We start from the raw sequence: 19,221 nt of genomic DNA, 5'->3' as shown, positions 1-19,221 counted from the left end.
CAAAAAGATAGACTATTATTAGAAAATTGGCGACCTATATCATTATTAAATAATGATTATAAAATAATGGCAGCAGTTTTTGCAAAACGGATGAAAAATGCTTTAAATTAGATAATTGATGAAACTCAATGTGGTTTCATGAAAGGACGCCATATTTCCTCTAATATTCGTTTAGTTATTGATTTAGTAGAATATAGCAATTTACTAAATGGTGACCCTTTAATACTCTTTTTAGATTTTAGAAAAGCTTTCGATACAGTTAGCCATAAATTTATATTTGATTCCTTAAAATTCTTTGGTTTCGGAGAATATTTTATAAAAGGTGTAAAAACGATGTACTATGGTAGTAATAGCTCTATTAAACTTATTAATGGGACATCTCCCAGATTTGAAATAAACCGAGGCATTCGGCAAGGCTGCCCAATTTCTGCATTCCTTTTTTTAGTTGTAGCTCAAGTGTTAAGCAATATGATAAACCAACACCCTTTTAAAGGGATTGAAATTCATGAAAGACAAATTAAAATATCGCAACTTGCTGATGACACAACAATCTTTCTTGGTGATAGTTCTGAGGTACCTTTGGCTCTAAACATGATTAATAGCTTCTCAAAATTCTCTGGATTGAATTTAAATTTATCTAAATGTGAGATCCTACAACTTAAAAACAACAACCTATCCACTGTGTGTAATATTCCTGTTAAAAGTATGGTAACCTATTTAGGAATTAAAATTTCTAAAAGCACTGATGTAATGGTTAACTCCAATTTTTTGCCTATTATTGAAATAATACAAAAGAAATATAACTCATGGTTAGCAAGAGATCTTTCTATTCAAGGGAGAATTCTATTGAGTAAGGCAGAAGGTCTTTCAAGAGCAGCATATCTTTTCTCTTCACTTAGTGCCCCAAAGGATATATGCTCACAAATGGATAAATTACTCTTCAATTTCATCTGGAAAAACAAACCTCATAAAATTAAGAAAAGCGTTCTTGTTAATAAACTATCTGATGGTGGATTAAACGTTCTTAATTTTACTATCTTTAACCAAATTCTAAAAATAAATTGGCTTAAAAACTTTTTAAAAAATCAAACAAGTATATTTAATATAGTCCCTTATTTTTTGTTCAAGAGACTTGGGGGATTAAACTTTTTGTTGCAGTGTCCTTATATGACCGGTAAACTTCCAATTGCTTTAGCTAACTATCATAAACAAACATTACTTTTCTGGTCCCTTTTGTACAAACACAATTTTTCTCCCAGTAGGTGTTTTATATGGAACAATAGTAATATCATTCATAATAAAAAATCTTTGTACATGGAGAATTGGGTCCAACACAACATTTTAATTGTTAGCCAACTAATTGACAAAAATGGGCAATTTTACTCCTACCCTAATTTTATTTCAAAATATGGTTTATTTGTAAATGAAAAAGAATTTAACAAAGTAATTAAGGCTATTCCTAATGGCATACTAATATTAAACAAATTTTCAGATGTAGATATCAATAATACATCTTTACAAAATCCTCAACTCTTTGTAAATGGTCTCTCTTTATTTGATAAAGGTTTTAATAACAACTTTATAAGAAACTCCTTTAATGTTGGATCCAGTCCTCCATGTAAATCAAAGTGGCTTAAACCTTATTGTATATCTTGGCGCAACATTTGGACTATGCCCTATAAGTTTATTATTTCTAATAAAGTCAAAGAAGTAATGTACAAAATTATTCATAGATGCTATCCTGTAAATGCAACCATTAGTAGATATATTCACGCTGTTTGTGATAAGTGCACTTTTTGTAATACATCACTTGAAGACATTGAACATTTATTTTTATATTGCCCTTTTTCTATTTCTTTTTGGACTGACTTTAAAATAGATATGACAAAAAAATTGAACAAATGTCTTAATTTAGACCCTCATGACATTTTACTTTGTTTCCAAAACCCATCTTTTTCTGAAAAACAAAATTATATAATTAATCTTTTTATCATTTTGGCGAAATTTTATATTCATAAGACAAAAATAACTCAAAAGAAACCCTCCTATATTGCCTTCTATAACACTGATCTAACAATATATTTTGAAACTCTCTTAAACATGAGATCACAAAATAAAAAACTTATAAAAACAATACAAATATTAAAGCTTTTCAAATACATATAACTGCCCTGATATGTTATACTTATATTTTTGTAATTGCTCTTATGTTTATGTTTATTTTTTTTTTTTTCTGGTAAAATATTTTGAGCTGTATTGTTAATACTTTGTAACCTTTTTTTTTTTTTTTTTTGTATTGTACTGAAATGTTTTTGTACTTGAACTGACTAAAAAAAAACAAAAAAAAAAACAACGAATCAGAGAAGGATTCTGAACAAATTTCTTTAGTGAACAGATTCGAAAGTGATTCGAGTCACCAAGATCAACAATAAAAGTCATGAGTTTTATTCAAAATCACAAATCAAAGTTTGTTTAATCCAACTTAATCAGACTTAAATTTCAGTGTATACCTCACAAATGGCTTCAGAAAGTAAAATAATTTTTCAGTTCTGGACCATGGCAATTGTAAGTTATGTAACCAGTGGTGTTTTATTGAAAAGGAGCAGCTTGAACATTCTGCTAAACATATTTTGTGTTCCACAGAAGAAAGTAAATCATATATATATGGGTCTGGAGCAACATGAGGGTGAGTAAATGAATACAAAACTTTCATTTTTCAGAACTTAGATTTCCTATGCATATCATAGGCCCTATATTATATCTAGATCAGAGTTTTGGATTTACATGTTGAGAGCATAGTGTCAGTTAAGGAAACAGTCTTAATCTGTGACTAGAGGAAACTGATAACCTTAAAATCTTAAAAGTCTATCAAGGATGTTGATGATCAGGAACATTGTCAAACTTGGCAAAAGCAGAGAATGCTATTAAAAAGCCACAGATGTTTTTACATTATGAGACTTTAATTGGTCAAACAAATCACAAAGATGAAAACTGACAGTGTCAGTTATTAATAACCTTCAGAGTTTGTATGCAGTTAGAGGTATGCAGGTATTATATAAGTAGTCAAAGAAATTTAGTGTGCATGTTTAAAAATGATGAATTCTTCTCATGACAGTTGCTAAATAACACAAAAATGACCACAGTGTTTAATCAGCAGCAATGTGACCCATTCTGAAATAAAAATGCAGTTTATGAGTTTCACATGGAATGCAGTTTTCTTAATCCCTAATCATCAGACAAGATCTCCACACACAGATAATCATCAGCATATTATCATATTCCATTAAGGATCTAAGCTTTTCTGAAAGCAACACTTTTATCTTACCATTTACTTTCTATCTACTTAAGATATTCCAACTCTTCCTTCTTTTCTGAGTCTTATTGCCTCTTTCACTCACACCTTCTGCAGGCTCTCTGTAGTCTACAGGCTGGTGCTGACCACAGTTATTCGTGGCTGACAGTCCTGGACATGATGGTTTATTACTGAGCTTTCCATTGAAGAGCTGTAAACTTTCTGCTTCTTCTCTCTCTTGCATGTAACATCACTTCCTGCTTGACTTTTCTCTGTATTTTTTGTACTGTACTCCCCATTGACCTCAGTGTGAGACGTTCCAGACTCGTTTACTGCGAGGTTTAATGGCTGTGTTTCATCTCCACTGGTTTGATTCTTCTGATTCTCTTTAATATCTGCTGATCTTGGTGAACTAATCTGGATTTCCTCATAAATGCATAGCTCTGGTTTGGATTGGTCAGAATTGGGTGTCAATTGATTGTCAGACGATGCGATTGGTTGAGTGTCTGGTGATTGATTGGGCATTTCTTTTATTCTAGCTTGTGATATTTTAGATGTTGTTTTGGGACTTTGGCTCCATCCACAGTCTCCTCCCTCTGGTATATCAAGCGTTTGATTGGCTCTCTGGTCTGGTTGTTGATTTTCCACTGGATTGAGAGATTCTTGAGGTTTTGTGTCATGAACGTAGACTGGGACTAGCTCACACTGTCGGTTATTTGACAGAAAACTCTCAGATTTCAGGTTAGCGGAGACTGAATACTTTTGTCGGTCAGACCTTCTGTTATTTTTATGAGTTTTGTGTGCTTGATTGTTTCCCTGATGTCCCTTAAACACCGTAAGAGTTGAAATATGATTGATGGAGTGGCTTTCTATGACGATGATGTCATTGTGAGATGATTGTTGCGATGTTTTGTCATTGAATTCATTGTGGGCTTTTGCATCACAACATTGTGGCTTTATTGGGTTGGCCGACTCATTGCTGTGGCTTTTAAATGTGTGTTTATCAGCGCTGTAGCCATTACTCAAGTTTACAACAGCAGAATCTGGAAAAGAAGAGAAACATGGCAGAATTGTTTTATAGTACAATCACTGATTCATAGATACACTCATTACATGTCGATGTGCATTGAGGTGAAATCTTTCGTCCTTTGTCAATTTTGATGCAGGTGATACTGAAGATGCAGATATGACTTCAAATAGTATTTAAAATAGTAAACGGCTGAACACATAAATCATACTGCTGTATTATTTAGAGTTTTCCTTGTGGATTTTTCCTGAAAAATCCATATGAATGTTAGTAGTAAAATGAGCATGTATGACTGGATACGCAGCAAATGCATGTACCTGCTGTGTACTTCTCTGTCTCTTTCTCACTGGCTGTAATGAGTTTCAAGGGATGAATGTCGTCTATGAAGTTCTCTCTGGTGGCACTGAAAACAGAGATTGAATAAATTTCAGTGGAATGTACAGTATATCAACAAGGTAGAAATTGAATGTTTGGGACTGAACAACTGTAGATAGTTATTCAGTGAAATGAAAACAAAACTCAGTCTGAATTAAAATGTGGTGTTTCTCACAAAGCAATTAAGGCATAACGCTAGAGATTTATAGATGTGCACAACAAAATAACATGCATGAGATATAATGCACAGAGAAATTAAAGATTGAGTGCAACTTTGAAACCATGCAGGATATCTCAATTCATGCAAATATATGTTATATTAATTTCAATTTTAATTTTAAGCATGCATAGGGTATTTGTATTCATGCATATATATATATATATATATATATATATATATATTTTATTATGGTAAATATTGACTGAATTGTCTATGGGTGTAAATTATGATCCATACCTCATATTTCTGTCTCTTTTATCCATTTGTCTGGGTTTAGTTTGGCGTTTCTGAGAGCTCACAGCAGCGTCACAGTCAGACTCAGAGTTTGTAAGGCACAAGGCTCCAGGCTCAAGCTGTGACATGCATTCATGCACACATGCACATAGTCACCCATATTTATATTGTTTGCACTCTGGGTCATTTTGTTTGCAATTTCACTACGTTTCCCAGCAGACTGTGGGTTATTCCATCTCTTTCCACATGGTGGTGCTTCAACAATTTAATGACCTTTGGTTCAAATTCTGATGTTCAATAAAGACCATGTTTATATTATTGTGAAATATTATTTCAACTTAAAATAATTGTTGTCTATGGGAATATATCTTAAAATGTAATTTATTCCAGTGATAAAAAGCTGAATTTTCAGCATCATTACTCAGAAATCATTCTCACCTCTTGCTGACGGTGTGTCCAGACCTTTCTATCAGCCAGTGCCTTCTCTCTGGCACTGCTGTTGTGATTTTGAGCCGGTTTCTTTTGTTGCATCTCTTCCAGTCCGTCGGCCCAGTGTAAGTGTCTGTCTTTGTCAGCCGTCTCATGCTGAGTTCTGCTGGGTTTCTTTGCTGCTCTCCTCTGGCTGTTCCTCAGTTCTGACTGTAGATTGATCTGTTCAGGCGGTTCAGGATAGGGGTCATCCACAAAAATGCGCTCTGCGATTAGTGACGTCGGAAGTGTAGACGTCACAACACGTGTCAGATGCAGTGGTTCATGTGAGGCTTTATGTTCAGGACTCATCCTGCTGTCATTGGCAGGACTCTTTTGGGTCCACTTCTTGTAACTCTGATGAATCTTCATGTATTCCTGCTGCTCCGCTTCAGTCACACACTCCTTTTACATGAGAGAAAAAGACCGATTTCATCTTTAAATCAAACTTTTTAATGCTAAGGACCCTTAAATATGATGACCGCTTTGTGAGGGACCCCTTTCCTAAAATATAGTGGTCAATTATTAATATATTATCTATTACTATTTACTTCGTAAGTTAACCATTGCTGTTGTTGTTTTTTCATCCCACTTTTAGCATTGTTGTTGGATAAACCTGGAAAGAAACATTTTCAATGTAACAGAATGCAAATTTATTTGTATTTCAAATTTTATGCAGTCTTTAGAAAGCAGAATGAGATCATAGTTCCCTGTCAAGGGAACTTCGAACTGCGTCCTCTGAGGGGACACAATGGGGAACACCTCGTCGTGACCCGTGTCTGAAACATACTTTGAAAAACGACAACGTGTTGGCCGGCAACAGCCTCTGACGTCACTACCAGCGCGACTATAAATACGCGCCCGTAGGACCCGTCACTTATCTTCTTCGTCTTCATTGACTGTTTTGTTTGAAGCGTGCATCTGAGAAACGACCAAAACGGTAAGAGCGATCTATTATTGTTATCATGGCATCCACTAGCAAGGCGTTTAAACAGTGTGTGCATCCGTGTCAGCGTTATTTGACACCTGATGACACACACACTCTTTGCGTTTCTTGTTTGGGCGAAGAGCACGTGCGCGATGTCCTCGAGGGGGCAATCTGCATGCACTTCGAGCGTTTTTCTGTGAAAAAGCTCCGCTCTCATTTGTCTCTCTTTTCGAGGAAAGAGGGGCAGCCATCTGGATCCCGCGGCTCAGGACCCGCCGTTGCCGAGGCATGGAGGAGAATGAGCTCGTGGGGATCACAGGTGGATCTCGCTGAGGAGTGTAGAGAGGGACTTTTCCTTTCACACTCTCTGGCGGCAAACGAGAGTAAACTTCAGGAGGAAGATGCGTTGTCATTAACCCATTCTGACACTGAAGTTAGTGCTCTGCTGGGTTTTTCCCAGGAAGAGCAGGAGATGTCTGAGAGTGGCGAAGAAGCTGATGCTGAGCCTTCTCAATCCTCCTGCCCTGCGTATGGGGAACTGTTAGAGGTTATGGATCACGCCACGGCAAAATTAGACTTGCCATGGAAGCGTGCCAGAAAAGTAACGTCGCGAGGTCGCCTCGATGAGCGTTATTTGTCTGACCATAGCCCTGCAGCCCAGGTGAGCCTTCCATTCTTGCCTGACTTACATGCAGAAGTCGAAAAGGAATGGAAGAGGCCGTTTCCTCTCGCATCCATCGGTTTCAGCATACGAGTTATGCTGATATCGAAGGCATGCACGAAAACAGCTATGAGAGGATGCCCCCTATAGAAGAGACGCTGGCTAGCTATCTCTCTGTGGGGGAAACGTCCTCTCTTAAATCTCCCTCTTTGCCATCTAAGCCCCTCCATGATACATCCCGCTTAAATGGCAAATCATACGCGGCAGCAGGTCAGGCTGTGGCTTCGTTGCACACGATTGCAGTGCTTCAGGCTTACCAGGCTGACCTGCTGAAGGACCTGGATACAGGCGAGGGCCTTTCAGCTGACCAGGTAGCCGAGCTGTGCCGCACCACAGACCTCTCTCTCCGGGCTACCAAGCAGGTCGCCTCCGCCATGGGTAGGTCTATGGCGGCCATGGTGGTAACGGAGAGACATCTGTTCGGAGACGGGCGCAGAAGGCCAGTGTCGCGGCGCGCACTCCTCCCCCGCCTAAGGGCAGGGGCAAGAGGAATCGCGGGTCACGGAGAGGTAAGCAGGATCTGAGGGATGTGATTCTGACGAGGCAGCTTCTGGGGAGGTGGTAGTTATGGAATTCTTCTGTATGTACTGCCTCAGGTGATGCTCCCCTCGCTTGAGGACTCGCTTGCACGTGAACACTTTGCGCACTGTCTGAAATCCACGTAAGTGGTAAGTGTGCACGCAAGACTCTGTGCACTTTCTGAAATCCACGTAAGTGGTAAGTGTGCACGCAAGATTTTGTGCACTTTCTGAAATCCTGTACAGTAGGGGTTAAGCGCTCCGCTTCGTTCCCTTTCTTAAGATGATTTGCCCTGGGTTCCATGGGCTTCATTCAACCAGTGTGTATTTGTTATACACCTCAAGCATCGCTTCCCTCAACATGAGAGGCTGTGTGGACGTAGTGTGGGGCCTCTCTGAAGGCGAGCTCCCACATACTGTGGTTGTCAGGTAGTAGGCCTCACCAGGCCTCCCTGGAGGTTTAGCTCCCACATACTGTGCGTTTCCACTAAAAAGCGAGCTCCCATGGTTTGTGGTTGTCAGGTAGTAGGCCTCACCAGGCCTCCCTGGAGTTGAGTTCCAATAACTTTCAGTTTCCACTTAAGGTGGTTATCTGATAACAGGTAGTAGGCCTCTCTAGGCCTCTCTGTAGGTGAATCCCACATATTGTGGTTATCAGGTAGTAGGCTTCACAGGCCTCTCTGAAGGTGAGCTCCCACAAACTGTGGTTGTCAGGTAACCTTTAAGTACACACGCTAAGCCTGTGTACTATCTCAAAACCACATGGTGGTCAGTGTGCACGTGAACACTTTGCGCACTTTCTGAAATCCACGTAAGTGGTAAGTGTGCACGCAAGACTCTGCGCACTTTCTGATATCCTGTACGGTAGGGGTTACGCGCTCCGCTTCGTTCCCTTTTTTAAGATGATTAGCCCTGGGTTCCTTGGGCTTCATTCAACCAGTGTGTATTTGTTATGCACCTCAACATGAGGGGCGGTGTGGGCAATTCTCGTGATAGTTTAGCAGCGCCCCCCTTTTTTCTAAAGAAGAAGGGTCGCCTATGAGCATGCTGCTCGGAGCTCGGAGTCCTCCTCTCATAGGAGACTGAATGCTCGTTTTTTTCATCAGAGCGCTCCAGTACTACATACTGTTTTGAGACGCACTGTGAGAGCAGACATCCTGCTGAGGCAGGGGCTGAGGCTCGGGGAATGGCGCCTTCGCACCAAGGTGTTGAAGCAGAGTTAGGAGAGGTTGCCCAGATTTGGGTGGATCGGTTTTGTGGCTCGAGAGAGCATTGCACTATCCTCTCTGGCTTCCTCTGACTCAGCCAGCTCCATTGGGGCTGGACGCCATGGTACAGATGTGGCCGAGGTTTCGTCTGTACATTGCTTCCTCCAATTGTTCTGCTCCCGGGCCATTCCATCTACGAGCTGCTCTATCAGAGTGCCACGAGAGCCCCTCCTTAGAACAGTATTTGGAAAACCATGTTATGGTAAGTGTGCACGTGAAGTCTTTGCACACTTTCTGAAATACACACTGTGGTAAGTTCACACACTAGTACTCTGCGTTCTTTCTAAAATCCTATATGGTAAGGGCTTCGCATGGCTGCTTCGTGCCCTTTCTTGAATCGGTTAAAGCCCCGTTCATCTTGGGCACCACTCCACCCAGGTATCCTCTGATACCTATCTAGAACAGGGTGCCGCTACTAGAGTACTGTTGGGACAGCTCTTTCGGCAAGTTTTTGCGAAAGCTAGCAGTAGCCCCTGTGTGACAGGCAAGACTTGGTAGAAGAAAGTGCTAGGTTCTTAGCCGTATCCCTTTAAAGGAATCTTTTGTGATTCCAAGCCTTCAGCTCTACCCCGGGCCAGGGCCCTGCAGGTAAGTTGGATATGTAGCTTAGGCCTTTGGCCATAAGGGATAATGTCATAGACAGCCGTCGAACCATCCCAGGGGCGACTCCCAGTGAAATGGTAGAGTTGGTACTTAGTGTTTGCCATGATTCTGGTCTGCACTCCCCTCAGCATGGCGGCGTGGGTATACTGTTCCCCATAGTGTCCCCTCAGAGGACGCAGTTCGAAGTTCCCTTGACAGGGAACGTCTCAGGTTACGAATGTATCCATGGTTCCCTGAGAGGGAACGAGACACTGCGTCCTCTAGCTCCCTGCCATGCTTCGGATGCAAGTTTCACGAAGAAGATAAGTGACGGGCCCTACAGGCACGTATTTATAATCGCGCTGGTAGTGACGTCAGAGGCTGTTGCTGGCCAACACGTTGGCGTTTTTCAAAGTATGCTTCAGACACGGGTCACGACGAGGTGTTCCCCATAGCGTCCCCTCAGAGGACGCAGTGTCTCGTTCCCTCTCAGGGAACCATGGTTACATTCGTAACCTGAGACGATTTTTTGCAGATTTTATATTTTTCAGAATATGAATATGAATATGTATTCTTATTTATGTATATTTATACTCAAAACATTAGTAAAAAAAAATTTTTTTTCAGGCTGACCATGTAAGTCTGTGCTGATTAAGTATCTTAATAAAATGTTTATTAATAAATTAAATAACATTAATACAATTCATAAAATGTATAAAAAAACTAAATTTAAATGTATTTTCTCCTTATATTATATTATATTATATTATATTATATTATATTATATAGCCTATCTCTTTTATTTTTATTCATCCAGTTATGAGATTGTGGTTGGCGATATCAAGCCAAACTAGTGAAGGGGTTGAAGAATAAGTTGTAGATTAAAATTTTGCAATCTCTCATGATTGTGTATTTGTGCCTTTAAGGCTTTAACCACAAGTTGCTTCATAGGAGATTTGGTATCAATTTAGTAGTATTGTGGTGTGCTTGTTAAGACCCCGAGCTGATAAACAGAAGTTTCCTGGTTCAATTAGAAAATGACAATGATTAAGCTACTGAAAGTTACAAATTTTTATCAGTAATTGATGATTTGAGGTGACGTGACTTTTAACTTTCTGAAAATGTAATGAAGTGCTGATTATTACCATGTTGATCCCTCCTAACTCGCCCTCAAAGTAGGAAACAGTTTTTGTCTGAGGAGCTGTAGGATAGGGAAAATTTTTTTTTACGTATAAATTCTTAAATGAATGCACTGTCACAGACTGACACATTTACTCACCACCCTGCCTCTGTAGACCCAATAAAGCCATAAAGTGGTTCTTGTTCACCCTCAAACCGCACAAGATGTCCTCCATCATCCAGAGCTGCCTCTGTGCCTGAATCTGCTCCTGCATGTGGTTGAGGAGTTTGGATTGAAACATATTTAATTAGTCATTTAGCAGATGCATTCATCTAAAGTGACTTACAACCTTCAAACTGGTCCAAATCTTTAATGGTTTTAATGCTTGTAATCTGAAACTTTACAGTTTCGATGTATCTGTATGCTGATGGTTGCACAAAAAGGAACAGTAATAGAAGCAGAGCATCGGCTGATCTGTCCATCACATCACATTAAGTATGTGTGTGTATTACCTGTGGCATCCCAAAGTGAAAGATGTGTTGGAGATGAGAATGGAAAACGGACAGCTCGCTCTCCATCCGTTCATAATCACTCCACAATCTGTCCATCTCCTTAAGAAGAGAGGCATTGCCAATATAACAAACTGATAAAAGCACTGAATTGTATAATCTCTGTTGCATAAATAAAAAAATGTCTCTGTCTAAAATTATTAAATACTTGCCAAAACAAAATTAATGATTTAATTTTAATTAAATTTAATTCAAAATTAATGAACAGAACGATTTTTCTTTTATAGCAAAAATAATTAGGATATTAAGTAAAGATCATGTTTCATGGAGACATATTGCAAATGTCCTACCTTAAATATATATAAACATCCTTTTTGATTAGAAATATGCTTTGCTTAGAACTCTAATAAAAATGAAATTGCAATTATTATTTATTTATTTTTTGCTTGTTTGTAGTCTAATAAATTGTGTTCCTAAATGCATGTTAAAGTTACCCAAGCTCAGAGCTGAAAACACTGATGGATCATGAGCTGCTGGTGTGTAAATGAACACAGTGTTGTGCTTCATTTTGAAACAAACAGCCTTTGCAAATTTATTTCACTAAGCTGTATTTCAATGCAAGCCTAGCACACACATACACACAGCACTGTACCGATGACAAATCACATATTCTGGCTCTGAGTGTAACCAGCTCCTCCTGAAGCAAAGCCTTCTGGGATACTTCCAGCTCTTCAGGAAGTACGTCTTCCATCCCCAGCCATTTGATTTCTAAAGCATACTCGATGCTTTTCTAAAGAAAAGGAGAGAGAGCAGGCAGGAATATATGTCAGGTGTTTTTATCTACAGTACATGATTTCAGTGTACGTGATCTGACCTTATCTTCCTGTAACTGAGCCAGCTGCATGGAGACGGACTGCAGCAGTTTATCACAACCACACAGATGAGTGAGAAGCACCTGAACAACAGGAAGAGGAGGAGGCTAAGTCTGACAGAAGCTCAGAGTTCTTATAGTTAACTAAAACTATTCAAATACTTTAACTGATGTAAAATGAAAAAATAAGAAGCATTCTATTTCAGTTAGAATAGAATAGAATATTAAGGATACAAAACTAACACTAAGGTGGATTCATGAAAATGTTGTTAAGGAAGATGTTAATTTAATAAGAAATGTCAGATGTAATAGCATCTGTTTTTTTTACTGCGGAATGTTTCAAGTGAAGGTAGTTCTTGATTCAAAAGTACACTTATGTACACTTTAGCATCTTTTGAGTCAATAGTCAGTTTAAACTGTTCTCAGATCATTAAGACAGTTTAAGGAGAATTTGGATTACTGAAAATAATGTTCTAAAAATCATTGCATGAATATAATCTTGTAACCTCCAACATGACTATTTAAAGCCCCAAAGGTGTACAGAATATTCTTAGCTTTATTATGAATTCTCACAAACATTCCAGTGCACTCACATCTGTATCATTTTCCAGATCTCTGATTGGTTGTATTTCTCTCTCTATGACGATGTCTGATTTACCTGCCTGGAGCAAAAAGAAGTAAATAATGGTGTAAAATGGTGTAGACACTGTATATATACTCAAATGACTAGTACATTTTACAAACAATTACAAAGAAAGGGCAAGTAACACATTGACTTAAACCTGAAATTTTTAAATAGTATTAAATGAAGAGTTAAGAAACAGTTAGAAACAGTATTTTCCTGTAAAACATGCTCCAGTAATCATGCAATGTAGAAACTTTTTCAGCAAAGGGAGTGTTGTTGAACAGAAATGCAATGTCAGTGACATCCAAGTTCTTAATTACTTTTAAGTACTGTATTATGGCTAAAAAACTAGCATGAAAAAACTAATAATAAATCTAATAAAGGGATGTCAGAGACCATGTGATAGTGTTAAAGAACTGTTCTTTTCAAGCTGTTTAAAATATTTATATTGCTGAAATAGAAACAGATGTTAAATCACAAATGAGGAATTTTATATGTGCTGTATTGCATGGAAAATTAACTTTAAAGGATTCATAACATGAAGTTATCACAGGTTTGTCTTACCTTGCACACTGCCATGTGTTCTGCCGTGTGGTAGTTGGAACAGTAGCACACAGAACACTGAAGCTCCGGCTGAAACACAGACAGACAGTTAAAGAAACTGTGTTTTTGCACCGTATCAGCTCATTGTGTGTGTTCTTGATTCTCACCTTGTCGAGCAGATGTCCACTCTCTGTGTATATGCAGGGTGACATTGGAGCACTCGAGCAGTTATCTGAGGGCCAAACGTCCGTTCTGCCCATATTACCGTGACACGGTAACTCATAATGATCTCTGGGAAATGAAGGCTGCTTGAAGGTTGCCTTCGGATGTAGGAAGGAAAGAGGTTCCTCATCTGCATTCAGCAAACTCTGAGAATACTCGGTAGCTTCAGGTGTGCTGACAAAGACAAAATGGTAATCTAAAGGTAAATTATGGCTGTTTTGGCACAAGAAACCTTGATTGACTTGGACTTAAATTTATGGGGCCTTTATACTTAAATAAAAAGGCCATCAAGACCCTTTTAAAGGTCCTTCATTCTGAATCATTCTGAAGCATGTCAGATCATTTACATTGGTCTGCTCTCATGTCTTCCTCTCAGCTCTGGTGTCTTCATTTTAATTCCCATCATGTCTTGATCCAGCAGAGTCGGCTCTGTGTGCACCCTGCTCAGATTTGTTGCGGTCTGAGCTTTTCGTTCTGGAAAAGTGGCCGTGTGCTGGAGCTCCATGGTTTCAGCGTTATCTCCCATCTGAGTGAAATCCTGAAAACTGGCACAGCGTCTAAAGAACGAGAAGATATATTAAAATGACTCTTAAAATGGGAATTAAAAATGCAAATTGTAGAATGCATAAAAATGGAGCGATTTTGGTTTGAGAACTCAGGTTCACCTGTTGATGATGTCATCAGCCTCCATGCTTGCTGATTGGCTGAGAGCCCTGACCCAACCCAACATGTCCTCCTGGGTTTCAGCGCTCATGATGTACGGCCGCATCCCCTGATGAACAACCTACAGTCACAAGTGTACAATGAGACCGTATGAACATTTAGATTTCAGGAGCTCCAAAAGACGTTGGCTCTCACCTTGAATGCATATTTCCGGTTCCTGCACTCTCTAGGGGAGCAGTAGAGGATCCTGTAGCTGGGAAGAGGAATACTGCCCAGGACAGAGTCCTCTCGGCTGTCTGTTTGAAACGGAGAATGACTGCATTTTAAAACATTTAATTTTAACTAAACGCTGTATAAGACAATCACATAAAATTGGTTTTACCTTTATAATAGTACAGGCAGTAATTGGAGAGAACAAACCATCTTCTTTTCCACAATTTCAGTCCAGTGCTGTCCTACAGAAAAATACTTAAGTATTGTAGTATTTAATAATATTTTAAATTAGCTTTTTACTTCCAGTTTTCATAAAAAAAAATGTAATTTTGTTAAATGCTTTTGTAAAAAAAAAAAGTTTTTGTATTTCAATCGCTTTAAATAATTTTTAAACTTTATCTTTTAGTAATTGTTTTACTTCAGCTTATTGATCTCTAATTTACAAAATGTTTTTCATCTAATGTTTGTAATGCATTTATTTCAATTATCAAAAACGGTTTATAACCGTTTTAGTTTACAATAACACTTGCTAAGATGCCTTTATCCTGAAAATATGTCACGTATTTCAAAACCTGATGTTATATTTATGCTCACATGCATTCAAGGTAAATACATTATAGAAAGATTATTTGAAAAATTGAGCCTTGGTGTTTTTCATAATATATGACACTACCATGAACAAAAAAAATTACATAATTTAAAGTAAGAAAGATAAAAATAAATAAATAGGTGAGATCTTTATTTGTCATGATTTGGTGATGCTGCCACAGATAGAGACACACAGAGGCTCAGTATTGTTCTTTACCCTCTTGTACAGCCATCCTCTGATCACTACAGGACAGTTGGGGTCTCTCTTCGCCGCTTGACATCTCTTTCCAAACGCCTGCACTTTTTCATGACACTGCATGTACAGTATATAATCACAGAGACTCTTGTTAGTACTGTAGGTTTGAAATATGTAGTCTTGTGTGTTTGTCCATGTAGGTATGTGATTCACCCTGTCTCTGATCTGCAGAAAGGACACTGTGGCGCTGCTGGAGGCCTGACTGACCCTGTCCTGATCCTCCATGCTAGACAGACAACAGCAATAGAACCAGAATGAAGCATCAGTAACCATCAAGCTGCTCAGGTTAGCTGACTTTTGAGTTTTGATTCATTGAGATATTAGTGCTGTCAGTCCATCATTAGCTCAGTATCAGGTTTAGGAAGGCTTGCCCACATTGCAGGGCTTCTGGGATGCACTCCAGTTCTTCGTTTAGAGCTGCTATACATGCTATGTTTTCCATTTCAAATAACTGCATTGCAGTTAATGCAGGCCTGTCCATCAGATCTGTTTTAAACTGTAAGAAATACATTTTGTGAAATATTAATTCAGCTTTTTTGTGATGATTCGAGAGTTTTCTACTTAATACTGATCTTCAGCTGCTTGTTGGAGGTTGTAAAGCACTTTTAAAACAATAAAACAGTTTTGCAATCCCCTGTACAAATAAATTTGATATAAATGATAGAAAATATTTATTTTGTTTATTTTGGCTTTAGTGCAGTGTTTCAAAAGCCTATTATTTAATTGAAGATTTGTTTTATATTTTTATAAATTATAATTGTGTATTCATGTGTAATATTTTTCTCACAAAATACAAAAAATAATGTAATTTAAATAAAAAAATTAGGACATTTCAGGGGTTCAAAGCATCCAAAAAATGCTAAAAAATATTTTTGTAAGTTATTAATTGAGCAACTATGGTTGACATCATCATTTATAGTAACCCACTTCTGCCTCTGTTAATCAATTGCATTATTTCAAAACATTCAATCAGATACTAAGTCATGTTTGACCCCACTGACCACAGTTGCTCAATGAGTTCAGTAAAACATGCTTCATCTCTCTTCCACTCTGTAGTGTGTGGCTGGTGTGTGTGTGTGTGTGTGTGTGTGTGTGTGTGTGTGTGTGTGTGTGTTGTGTGTTGTGTGTTGTGTGTTGTGTGTGTGTGTGTTGTGTGTACATACTGAAAGCCTCAGTCCTCTCTGAAAACCACTGCTGCCAGCACTGTACACTGATTGTTGGAAAAGTCTGTTGCATTTTTTATTCACATCATTCATATATTCCCACTGACATTCTTTAGTCATTTATCAGAATAACAGAGCTATTGTACTGATGCAAACTTGATGCAAAAGTCAATGCTTAAGTCTTCAGAATGTTTCAAGAGAATTGCTTAAAAGTTCTTAAGAGTTACCCAAAGATACTTAAGAGTATAATGATGATAATGGTGATATTTCATCTAAACGATGTTCTGTGAAAATACATGTATTGTCTTGATAAATGTTATGTAATTATCAACATAAATTATAAAATAATTCATACTTTACCAAAAAAGTGATTCACTCAGTATTTTACAGTAAAATATATTGTATTAGTAAATCTAATATTATTTTTCACCATTTGACATTGTCTGGTAACTAATTTTAAATATGAATAGGTTTTTATTGTAGCATTTTTATTGTGTTTTCTATATATACTGTATTTTGTACAGTAAAGCAAGAATGCATGAATACTTGTGGACATTGAGTATTGGATGTGTGGGAATGTGTGTGAGAGTCAGAGAAATGGTTGCATAATGTCTGTTGTGCAGAGCACATTCAAACAGAGCCAGAGCAAGACAAAGCATGAACTGTTACAGCCACATGAACAAAACAACAGTCACTTATTGAGCAATGCTCACTGATGACCTTTCAGCTTGTGTGTGAAGACAGAGTTCTTGAGAAAGCTTGAGGTAATCATATTGTTGCATAAATCATGAAAAACGTGTGAACCACCAGGTGCACAGTGATCATTTTCCAGCAGTAATGTAATAGCAAATATTACTCAATGGCAAGTCAGGGAAAGTTTATTTGATGTTTAATATACAGTTAGAGTTTTAGGCTGATATATATATTTTTTAAATGTTTCTTATGTTTTACATGTTTTAAAAGTATCTTATGCTCACCATGGCTGCATGTATTTGATAAAAAACAGCAATATTGTGAAATATTGCAATGTAAAATAATTCCATTGTAATATGTTTTAAAAATGTCATTTATTTATGTGATCAAAGCTGAATTTTCAGCATCATTACTCCAGAATCCTTTGGGAGATCCTTCAGAAATCATTCTAATATGCTGATTTGCTGCTCAGGACACATTTCTGATTATTATCCATTTCATTTCAGTTTCATAATTTGTGGAAGACATTATACTTTTTTTTCTGGATTTTTTTTTTTTTTTTTTTGATGAATAGAAAGTTCTTTGTTGTGTAAAGTTATTTGATATGTAACACTTTTCTAACATTTTAAATGTCTTTACTATCTCTTTTGATAAATTCTTATCCATCCTAGCTGAATAAAAGTAATAATATCTTTTTTCTTTTAAAAAAAACTGTACTGACCCCAAAAGCGAATGCAAACAGTCAATACCATACACCACAAATAATCTGATTTAGAGTCATAAAGACTGCTGTATTCTCATGAACAGTGGTTAAAGCAGAACATGAGCATAACCCCAACAAAAAAATAAACAAACAAAACTACACACTATGCAAAGAAACCCAGTATCATGAAGGAAAATAATAAACTGATTTCCTGTACCTGGTCTGTTTTTGGTAGCCAACAGCAACTTCCAGCTCCATGGTGCATTCAGCATCTCTCTCTCTGAGAGACAGACACTCAACACAGTCACACAGACTCGGCAGCGGAGGCTCAATCCCTCTTTCATCCCTTTAACACTGAATCCTCTGTTTCCCGTGGTTCACTCTCAGCTCAGACTCTCTTTTTTCGTTTCTGATGTCTGTAAAGTGGCATTTAGCTTCATGTCTGATGGTAGGACAGAAAAATCACAAACCAAAATGACTCTAACGACTAATTCTTCTTAGAGAGCAAATGGAGACTCATTACAAAGTGCAAAGCTTCTTTTTTTCTAAAAATAAAAACACAAAAATATGTCTCTTGTAGTTTCAGAGGTGCTCGTCAAATTGTCTATAAATGAGACTCTTTCATAGTCGCACTGTTGAGCATTTCAATTTTCATCTGGGTATTTTTCATAAAACTAACATAAAACCTGATTTATTTGATTTGGTGAGAATAATGAGTAATTAAAGGGAACATTATTGTACAGTGTTATGATTTAAACTGTTGTCAATGTTCAATGAAAGTGAAATGCTTTTGCTGTTTTATTCATCATTTACAGTTGACCTTTTAGCATTTTTGCAGTCCTGTGTCGTGTTATTTCCTAGTATAAATGATTAATATAGTCTCTCATTAAATTAACCCTTAACTGCGAACTAAAAACTGCATTTAATATTTGCCAAATTGCATTCAGTGTCACTGCAGGACACGCCAACTTCCCTTTTACAGGTTACTTAAGAAAAAACCATCTAGGAGACAAACAACTAAACCGAAGTGATCTTCTCTCATACAAGACCTGCTGATCATCATAAGTATTCTTAGCTCCAACCTAAGTCTCTAAAAAGTGATTGAACACATTTAGTAGTAATAAACTGTTGTAATTTAATATTAAAATCAATGTAGTGGTGAATAATTAATGGATTTTCTTTTAACCATTTTTCTTCAGACTTACAGCAAGATGTTGGTTTTATTTTTCTGTCTGCTGTCTCCGAAACCAGCAGCTGCTGAAGGTACAACATTTTTTTAATTAACAGATTACACACACACATTTATATATATATATATATATATATATATATATATATATATATATATATATATATATATATATTTGTGAGTAGGATTTTGCTTTTCTATTGTAAAAGATTGATTTATATATATTTTTC

General features: G+C 37.4%; 2 protein-coding genes across 2 annotated transcripts; both read right to left on the bottom strand.

The window, feature by feature from the left end:
- Positions 1 to 3,005: 3,005 nt before the first annotated feature.
- On the bottom strand, positions 3,006 to 12,759 carry LOC132116362 (pleckstrin homology domain-containing family A member 5-like). The gene is made up of 11 exons (XM_059525170.1): positions 12,727 to 12,759; positions 12,137 to 12,217; positions 11,915 to 12,052; positions 11,266 to 11,364; positions 10,913 to 11,021; positions 10,779 to 10,834; positions 5,963 to 6,021; positions 5,587 to 5,929; positions 5,152 to 5,267; positions 4,637 to 4,722; positions 3,006 to 4,335 (listed from the first exon to the last, which is right to left on the bottom strand). Exons 2-11 carry the CDS (start codon positions 12,164 to 12,166, stop codon positions 3,422 to 3,424), a joined length of 1,950 nt encoding a protein of 649 aa, XP_059381153.1. The 5' UTR covers positions 12,167 to 12,217; positions 12,727 to 12,759; the 3' UTR covers positions 3,006 to 3,421.
- A 485-nt stretch (positions 12,760 to 13,244) lies between these two features.
- LOC132116360 (pleckstrin homology domain-containing family A member 4-like) lies at positions 13,245 to 18,145 on the bottom strand. The gene is made up of 9 exons (XM_059525169.1): positions 18,020 to 18,145; positions 15,397 to 15,469; positions 15,205 to 15,300; positions 14,569 to 14,641; positions 14,382 to 14,482; positions 14,189 to 14,307; positions 13,871 to 14,080; positions 13,469 to 13,697; positions 13,245 to 13,391 (listed from the first exon to the last, which is right to left on the bottom strand). Exons 1-9 carry the CDS (start codon positions 18,058 to 18,060, stop codon positions 13,290 to 13,292), a joined length of 1,044 nt encoding a protein of 347 aa, XP_059381152.1. The 5' UTR covers positions 18,061 to 18,145; the 3' UTR covers positions 13,245 to 13,289.
- Positions 18,146 to 19,221: the final 1,076 nt, after the last annotated feature.

The sequence above is a fragment of the Carassius carassius genome, chromosome 35, assembly GCF_963082965.1.
Source record: "Carassius carassius chromosome 35, fCarCar2.1, whole genome shotgun sequence".
NCBI lineage: Eukaryota > Metazoa > Chordata > Actinopteri > Cypriniformes > Cyprinidae > Carassius > Carassius carassius.
Note: the sequence above shows the minus strand (reverse complement) of the source record. Positions and strands in the feature narration are given on the sequence as shown.